Source organism: Mobula birostris, chromosome 3 (assembly GCF_030028105.1).
Source record: "Mobula birostris isolate sMobBir1 chromosome 3, sMobBir1.hap1, whole genome shotgun sequence".
NCBI classification, from domain to species: Eukaryota; Metazoa; Chordata; class Chondrichthyes; order Myliobatiformes; family Myliobatidae; genus Mobula; species Mobula birostris.
Window position 1 is genome coordinate 86,644,070 of NC_092372.1, and position 9,954 is coordinate 86,654,023.

The 9,954-nt window shown below is 36.3% G+C and overlaps 1 protein-coding gene across 4 annotated transcripts in view; it reads left to right on the top strand.

Annotated features, from left to right (window-relative positions):
• Nucleotides 1-9,673, top strand: part of lcorl (ligand dependent nuclear receptor corepressor-like) — a 132,984-nt gene extending 123,311 nt beyond the window's left edge. For all 4 annotated transcript variants that reach the window (XM_072252965.1, XM_072252966.1, XM_072252967.1 and 1 more), the window contains one exon: nt 6,236-9,673. In XM_072252965.1, the coding sequence (XP_072109066.1) occupies nt 6,236-6,405 (170 nt within the window). In that variant the 3' untranslated portion in view covers nt 6,406-9,673. The remainder of the gene's footprint in view (nt 1-6,235) is intronic.
• Nucleotides 9,674-9,954: the final 281 nt, after the last annotated feature.

Sequence of the window (9,954 nt, forward strand, 5' to 3'; positions counted from 1 at the left end):
AATCATTCTGATCTCCAGAAGATACAAGGCTAATATGTCCAATCTTTTCTCATAAGACAATCGGCCCATTCCAGATAATGGTCTGGTTAGGTATACTGTGGAACTCATAAGACTACTGTGACCAGTATCAGCTTTCTTCTTTATGGAATAATATTAATGCATTGGATGCAAATAGTCTTAACTTGGATTCAGTAGCTTTGGCATTGCTGTATAGGACTGAAGCATAAACTCTTTACCATTGTATTAACTTCCACCAGCAATAAAATTTTTTCACACAATTTGGTGATGCAGCTGTTGGTGCCTCAGTTGGATTAACTGCTGAATGTAGATAGCAAATAACAAATCTCACAACATATGCAGGTGATCTTAAACCTGATTCTGATTCTGAGATGAGGAACAAAAGAGTCAAGGCGAGCTGATTGGCATGTAAGGGGAAATGGGATTGCTGTGCTGGGAAACAAAAAAAATAGGGCAAGAGTAGACCATTTGGTTCATTGCTCCTACTTTACCATTTAATACCATCACAGCTGATCATCTATCTCAAGTCAGGACTCTCTTGCCTTGACCCATCGTTCTATGTGCCCCAGCCATGGAAATATTCAGTCTGTCTTGTCCTGTCAAAATTAAGTTTGAAACTGTGAAATATACCATAGGGTTCCCTCATCCAAATCATTTTAATATTTAATGAATAGCTGAGGTCCAAGTTCTGATTCCCGGGGTTCTCTGCTAGTTACTACTGTTTCCTGTCTGTCAACTAATTTTCAATCCATGAAATCATTATCCCCACTCCCCCCATCCCTGTGCAGATTTTAATTTAACACTCCAACTTGTTATTTGGGGCTTTATCAAAGCTTTATGAAAACCCAGTGGTTGTCTTTTATGTATTGTACTAGTTTCATACTCAGAATTGAATATCTTTGTTGACACAATTTTTATTTCAGAATTCTACGTTAATTTCCTAAATGTCCATACCATACTTTATAAAAGGCAATCTAAGACCCAGCAGAGATCCAATGGGCTGAATGGCCCCCTCTTGTATTAAAAGCAAGTAAACACATTACCAACCAGAATGCTATGAGCCAGCCAGTCTATTCATGCCAATACATTATCTGCAATATGAGCTTTTGTTTTCAACAATAATGTTACCAATGCCTTTTGCAAATTTAAATATAGTTTACCCATCCTGATTATCCATAGCATATTACTTAAAGGAATTCCAACAAATTAGTCATATGATTTTGCCAAAATACTTTGAATTTTTCCAAATGCTTTCTGATAACATTTGAATAGTAATTTCTAATATTTTCTGTATATCAGATATTAAGTAGCTAGTAGTTTCCTATTTTCTGGCTCCCCGTTTTGAAAAAGAAAGATACATTGCCATTATCCAATCAAATGGAACCTTCTCTTAATCTAAGGAATTTTGAAGCATTAAAATCCATATATCAACTACATCATTAACTACTTCTCAGAATCTGAATCAGGTTTATTTCCACTGTATTACATAATGTGAAATGGGTTGTTTTGTGGCAGCATTACAGGCATAAAACTACCATAATAAAATAAATAAATAGTGCAAAGAAAGGAATAATGATACAGTGTTCATGGGTTCATGTCATCTGATGGCAGTGGGGAAGAATCTGTTCCTGAATCACTGAGTGAGAGTCTTCAGTCTCCTATACCTCCTACCTCCTTCCTAATGGTAGTAGTGAGAAGAGGGCATATCCCAGATGGTGATGGTTTTTAGTGATGAATGCAACCTTCTTGAGGCACTGCCTCTTGATGATGAGAATGCTTGTACCAAAGATGCAGCTGGCCGAGGATACAGCCCTCTGCAGCTACTTGGGATCCCTTGCATTGGAGTCTCCACAGCAGGCTGTGATACAGTCAGTCAGAATGCTCTCTACCATACCACAGAAGTTTGGTGACATACCAAATGTCCTCAAACTCCTAACAAAGTAGTGCTGCTGGCATATCTCTTCATGATTGCATCAATGTTTTGGGGCCAGGACAGATCCACTGAGATTATACACCCAGAAATTAAAGCTACTCACCTTTTCCACCACTGACCTCTCAATGAGAATTCGTGTATGTTCTCCTAACTTCCCCCTTCCTGAAGTCCGACGTTAATTCTTTGATCTTGCCGATATTAAGTATGAGGTTGTTGCAACACCACTCAACCAGCCAATCTATTTTATTCCCTGGATGTCTCCTCATTGCTGTCTGAGGTTTTACAAACAACAGTGGGGTCATCAGAAAATTTGTGGATGCCATTTCATCTGCACTTAGCCACACAGAGAGTAGAACAGTGAGCTATGCACACATCCTTGAGGTACACCAATGTTGATTGATAGAGAGGAGATGTTATCACCAATTTGTGCTGCTTGTGGTTTCACAATGAGGAAGTCAAGGATCCAGTTGCTGAGGGAGATATATGGGGCCCAGGTTCAGAAGCTTGGTGATTAATACTAAGGGGATAATACTGAGCTATAATCGATAAACAGAGCCTAATGTATGCTTTGCTGTTGTCTAGGTGTTCCAAAAGCAGGGTAGAGATCCAGTGAGGTTGCATGTGCACTAGACCTATTGCAGCAGTATAAATTGTAGCAGGTACATGGCCTTGCTCAGGCAGGAGTTAATTCTAGCTACGATCGCTGCACTTCATTACGGTCAACATGAGTGTTACTGGGTAATTGCTGTTGAGGCAACGCAACCTATTCTTCTTGGGAATGATTGCTTTTCAATCACTTCTTTTATGATCCTGGATTTGAAATCTATCAAGACTCAACAACATGAAGTTTCAATGTTTTGCTCTCTGCTATTGCGGTAGTGATAGTGATTATCCAAAGTTCAACTCTCCTCAATTCCAGCAATTTGTAGAATGTAAATTGTATCCTCTCATTCATCCACCACCTCATTGTATTTCCAGATTCACTTCCTGATGGCCTAATACACAATACGTTAACTTTTCATTTTAAGTATCTAGACACACTTTTACTTTCTGTTTTTGCATTATTGTCCAGTTTTGCCTCATACTCTTAATTTTTCCTTATTAAATTTAGTCATATTTGTGTAATTTTTCATTTTCTGGTGAATTGGTTTGTTATTGTCACATATACCAAGGTATACTGGAAAAACTTTGTCAGTGCGTTGAGAAAGTACAAGGGAACAGAATAACAGAATGCAGAATAGAGAGTGTTATAAATACAAAGAATGTGTAATACAAGCAGACAATAAGTTACGTGTCCATAACAAGGTAGATTATGAAGTTAAGGGTCCATCTTAACATGTCTTATAACAGCTGGGTAGAAACTGTTCTTGTGCCTGGTGGTACATGCTTTCAGGCTTCTGTATCTTACGTACATAGACCAGGACAGCATAGTACAAGCCCTTCAGCTGTCCGCCTCCTTCCTGCATTCCAATTCATCATTATTTGAGGTTTGGCCACAATGGTGGTGTCGTCTGTAAATTTGTACGTGGAGTTAGAACAGAGTCCAGCTACACAGTCATGAATGTATAGGGAGTCAAGTAGGGGGCTGAGGACACAGCTTTTTGGGACTCTATTGTTGAGAATATTTTCTATTTATTTAGTAGAGATACAGCATGGTAACAGGCCCTTCCAGCCCAATGAGCCCACATGGCCAATTAACCTACTTACGTCTTCGGAATGTGGAAGGAAAGCCGTGCAGTCACAGGGAAAACATATAAACTCCTTACAGTGGCAGAATTGAACCTGGATTACTGGTGCTGTAATAGTGTTAGCCGTTATGCTATCGTGCTGATTATAATCTGTTAGTCAGGAAAGTCAATGATCCAGTTAAAACTATAGGTGTTGAGTCCCATGTCTAGTGGTTTGGAAATGAGTTTGCCTGGAATCATAGTATTGAAAATGGAGCTCTAGTCAATAAACAATGTCTAACATAGGTGTCTTTACTGTCCAGATGATCCAGACATAAGTACAGTATAGGGCCAGGGAAATTGTATCTGCCATGGACTGTTTTTGGCAATAGGCAAATTGCAGTTGGCTGAGGTTGTCTGGGAGGTTGGGCTTAATGTGTGCCAGAACCAACCTCTTGAAGGACTTCATGATGATGGATGTCCACCACCAGATGGTAATTATTAAGACAGGTTTCTTTATTTCCTGGAGGTCTGCTCTACCTTTGTACTGTCATATGTTTTTTTTCTTTAAATTTAATTTTCCCAAGGCGATGCTCTATTTAGAATTTCTCTTTGGTATATATCTCGTGTATTCTGCAGATCTTCAATGTTTGATACTGCATCTCAATCAATGGGTCACTGAACCTAATTTGTCTTTATTTGATCTAATTCTGTTTTCATGCCTTCATAATTGTCTAAAATTTTATAGTGGGTTTTTAAAAATATATATATAATTTGATTATATTTTCCATCCCTATATGCTCTTCTATTAATCAAATAAAGATTCCAATATCCTATCTTGGAAGTTAATAGCTGTTGTTTTATTTATTTTAATAAATGGGACAATTTTAGATGTCTAATAGTTTTCTGAATTTCAATACACCTGCACCTACGGTGGTACTAGAAAGTATGTGAACCCTTAGTTTTCTCTATTTCTGTATAATTATCACCTAAAATGTGATCAGAGCTTTACATGAGTTCTAAAACTAGATAAAGGGAACCCAATTAAATAACAAAAAAATATATACTTGTTCATTTATTGAGAAAAATGATTCAATATCACATGTATTTGTTGCAAAAAGCATGTGAACCTTTGCTTTCAGTAATTGGTGTGACCCCCTTGTACAGCAATAACTTCAACCAAACATTTCCAGTAACTGTTGATCAGTCCTGCACATTGGCTTGGAGGAATTTTAGGCCATTCCTCCTTACAAAACTGCTTCAGCTCTGGGATGTTGGTGGGCTTCCTTGCATGAACTGCTTGCTTCAGGTCCTTCCACAACATTTCTATAGGATTATGGTCAAGACTTTGACTCAGCCATTCCAAAACACAAATTTTCTTCTTTTTAAACCATTCTGTTGTTGATATACTCTTGTCTTTCAGATCATTGTCTTGTTGCATTATCCAATTTCTATTAAGCTTCAGGTGACGGACTGCTACCCTGACATTTCCCTGTAAAGTGTCTTGATAAAATTTTGAATTCATTTTTCCTTCAACAATTGCAAGCTGTCCAGACTCTGAGGCAGCAAAGCAGCCCCAAACCATGATGCTCCTTCCACCATGCTTCGCAGTTGGGATGAGGCTTTAGTGTTGGTGTGCAGTACCTATTTTCCTCCAAGCATAGTAATGTGCATTTCTGCCAAAAAGTTCAACTTTTGTCTCATCTGTCAATAGTATATTGTCCCAGAAGCATTGCAGAGCATTGAGGTGGTATTTTGCAAACTTGAGACGTGCAGCAATTTTTGTTTGGGAGAGCAGTGGATTCCTCCGTGGTGTCCTTTCATGAACATTATTCTTGTTCAGTGTTTTTCTTATAGTGAACACACATGAACAATGACTTTAGCAAGTTCTATAGATTTCTACTGGTCTTTTTCTGTTACCCTTGGGTTCTTTTTCACCTCCTTCAGCATTGCACATTGTGCTTTTGGTGTGATCTTTGCAGGATGCCCACTCCCTGGGAGAGTAGCAACAGTACTGAGTTTCCTCCATTTGTAGCCAATTATTCTTACTGTGGATTCAGGTCTTTAGAAATGCTTTTGTAGCCTTTTCCAGCTTCATGCATCTCTACAATTCTTCTAAGGTCCTCAAAGTTGTTTTGATCAAGGCATGATACACTTAAAAAGATCTTTCTTGAGAAGAGCAGGCTCCATCAGTAAGCTGACATTGTCTTTTTTTTTATATATAGGGCAAGGCAACTCTGCAATCCACACTCCAATTTCATCTCATTGATTGGAACACCTGATTCCAAATAGCTTTTGTAAAAGGCATTACCCCAAAGGTTTGCATACTTTTTCCAACAAATACATGTAATATTGGATCATTTTTCTCAATAAGTAAATGAACAAATATAATGTTTTTGTGTTATTTAATTGGGTTCTTTTTATCTAGTTTTAGGACTTAGATGAAGATCTGATCACATTTTAGGTCATATTTATGCAGAAATAGAGAAAATTCTACAGGGTTCACAAACTTTCCAGCAGCACTGTATGGAACCTTTGTCCACATCACTAACAAATGTCAATGTTCTAAGCTCTGGAATTTCCATCCTAAAAATCTGTGTCTCTCTATCTCTTTTAGAAGCACTTCTCTTTGACCAAGCTCCTCTTAGAACAAGTCTTCTACCCAAATATGTGACTTGGCAACAGTTTTGTTACGGTACAATAAAGCACTTTGGAAAGTTTACCAATCAAGCCAGCAGTCATTTATCTCATTGTATCGCTACTATCTGCTCCCTTGTTTTTGTTTGAGAATATATGCATACCACTGTTTGTCTATTTTCTCCATTTGTTTCCAACATGAATTTATGTTCTTATTAAGGACACAAGAGACTGCAAATGTTGGAAACTGGAACAACACGCAATCTGCTGAAGGAACTCAAACAGATCAAGCAGCTTTCGTGGGAGGAAACCAATTGTCAATGTTTTAGAAATTGAAACCGTGCATCGCAGTGATCATCCCACAGATGTTGCTTGACAAGCTGAGTTCCTCCAGCAGGTAGTTTGTTGCATTTTGCTCTTAATAGTTTCACTATATAATAGAATTAACCCCTTTAATAAAACCTGAGCCAAATTTGTTATTCAGTACCTGGCATTTCCTTTGTTTGCTTTGTGTTTAGGTTGCTTATTCTTTGACAATTAAAGCAGTTTAATTCTTACATATGCCATTTATGTTCCTTAATAATTTTTGTTAAAATTTCTCTCAAGTTGCAAAGCTTTACATTTCTCTCCATTTCATTTAATTTCAAATTAGATGCATGCATCTTTCATTAATTCAATTTGTCCACCATACCCAGCAATGAACTTGCTTCTTTTAATCTTTGTGGGATACATTTTTCAGACTTTATTACTGGCCATTTTATACTATGTTTTTTTTCTATCTTTTTTCTTAAGAATTCCTCCGGCTTTTCTTTAATACTCATTTCCTCTTTTCTAATCAAGTATCTCAATTTTATGTCACACTCATCGTAACATTGAACCTTACAGTATGTAATCACTAAAGAAAAATTTTATAGGGTACATTCAGAGAACTATATTCAAATAAGTATCATGCTATGATAAAAACAAATGGTAGCTTAATGAAACTTGAGGACAAAGATGGTTGAATTTTCAGGAAGACTTGAGAGAACTAAAGAGGTTTAGAAAAGGACCTCCAGATATTCGTTTTTGTGCAGCCATTTGCTTAGCTGTTCATGGAAGGTGATGTGAAAGGGTCCAGAAAAAGTGTCCTTAGAGGGAATTTAGGTCCTTTCCACAAAAGGAAAACAATCTGAATAAGCCTTCCTTACTTTTGTGATTTAGCTATTCCAAAATTTAAAAGTTGCAGAAGTCTTACAATTAAATAGACCTGAATGTTTCTTAGTTCTTAAGTCCAAATAGTTATTGTTTTATTAATCTACAGCATTCCTTTTAATACACTAAATTATTAAATTTTGTGCAATATTAACTGTTGTGACTGACTAAAACTGAGCTGCACAGAAACTGTAATTGGGAAATATAGAAGTCGTTATTCACACAACAAATCCCTGGGGGGGGGGGGGAGAGAGTACAGGTGAATCAAAAAGAATCTTACTTTCCTGACATGATGTTTTATAATTCTTAATACCAAGATAATAATAAATGATTAACTACTGTTACAATTGCTATACTTTTAAGGGGACGATAGTGTTGAATGTTGAGCTGTAGTCAGTAAATAGCGTCCTAACGTATGCACCTTCATTGTCCAGATGTTCCAGAGTTGAGTGAAGGGCCATTGAAATTGAATCTAAATGTCAGGTAAATTTATAGAATTACATTATTTACAATGATAACACATCCAACTTGCAAAATCCCTTTAAATATTCAGTACTGATGTGTATTCCAAAATCCTTTGCTTATGAACTCTGGACACCCAGAGTATACACCTTTTCCTACAGTGTTGAGGGAAGGCTCCAGACCCTAAACAGAAGGTTAAATGATATAAAACAGACTGTGCTGAACTGTGCCTTAAGTGGCAGGGATACAGCTTAACAATGCACTAAAAGCAGCGACATTCATCTTTTGTCTTTCCCTACGTAGTTTCAATGGGACAGAGAATGCCCCACAGCCAATGTTCAGTTTCATTAGTCATGAAGTTAAATTGTGTACAGGTTTTATTTCTTGAAGACTTGTTCTCATTTTAGTTAATCCATAATTAGGCTATCCATAATTTAATAACCCCAGAATGATTCCTATCATAGCCAATTCTAGTAAATAATATAAAAAGGAAATGATTGTAGATGCCTTATTATTAAAATAAAACAATATATTATAAAAATAAAAATAAAATAAAACATTGAAAATACTCACTGGAAGACCCTGTAGATAAATAAGGCTGTAATATCCGAATTTTGTGGATGACAGTAAACCAACATCATTCGCCAAACACACAACCCTAACTAGTGATCGAATGGAAATAAAAACAAGGAAGCCTCCCCAAGACAATGCCGTATGTTCAAGAGCCCAAACTGTACAGGTGTCATGTATGGTGGAATAAACAAATTCCACTCAGAAAATGAGGAAAGAATTGAGAGCAAAAGCACATTCCTTAAAAACATTTAAATGTTTGAAATATTCAAAAACATCAGTAATCCCAAAGACTTAAAATCTCTTCAATAAGTTAAACAAAAATCAAAAGAACCTAAAAACAAATTTAAACCCCTTTGGAACGGTTATATTAACACACTCGTAGAGTAAAACAAAATCTTTGAAAGACTATTTACAAACTTAATAACTCAGCTGAGAGTGCTTTAAGATTATCATTTACCCTGCTCTCTCGTAGCATCTCTTTTTCATTGAAGGGAGGCCCTTTCTTGCACTGGCAGATCAGTTTTCCAACAATGAGCAAGTAGCAACTTCATGCTCCCTCACTCGACAGCCCATTGCCTCACTGCAAATTACGGAGAAACTAATGCCATTTGTACACATGCATGAAAATCCCAGTTACTATTAGTTTTACAGGGTAGTGATTATATAAGTGTTAATACCATCACTCCGCAAAATCTGGGTCAGACCCTGCAGTGATTAGTATTTGGAAATAAAACGGTGTATTAACTACTAATGAGTTTGAGATTAAAGCATGTATTTTCAACATATTGCATTAGTCGTGATGAATTTGTAAAAGAGCAAAAGCAAAATTGCAGAAAAAAAAGCAAATGAAGCCAAAAGGGGAACTGAAATGAAAAAAAAAATGGCTATGTCCACCTTTAGTTTACTTGTGTTTGTTGGGACATTGTTAATTTTTAAAATAAATCTTGCTATGGAATCCATGTACTGTTTTATTCTAAATTGATACCTTCTAGGTCACTTGGTGCATCTTTAAACTGTGAAAGATTTTAAAGAAAATTTGTTGTCCTGTTTATCATGGTGCTAATTTCAGTGTACTTTTACCAAAAGAAATTATAAAAGCAAATATTTCAGGAATATATATGTATTTGCACTGCAAAATATTTTTCTATTTATTTTAGTGTACATATTATTTTAATGTCATTTTCTAAGATCTTTGGCTCTGTAAGTAATACTTGATGAAATAAAACAATCAGAATCCTGAATTAGAGTTTCTTTTTTAAGTAGCTTGTATTTGTACTCATATGATTGCATAGAAGCTACAGTCTTCAGGATGATTTCCACATTATTGCCTTTGACTCATTGATTTTATGCCGTTAATGTTTCTTTCAGTACTTGGCACTGATTTTAAAAGGGTCATGATTTGTGAAACCAGATATATTGTTCAGAGCAATTTCATGATTAAATAATCTGGGGAATTTTTATGAAAACTAATTT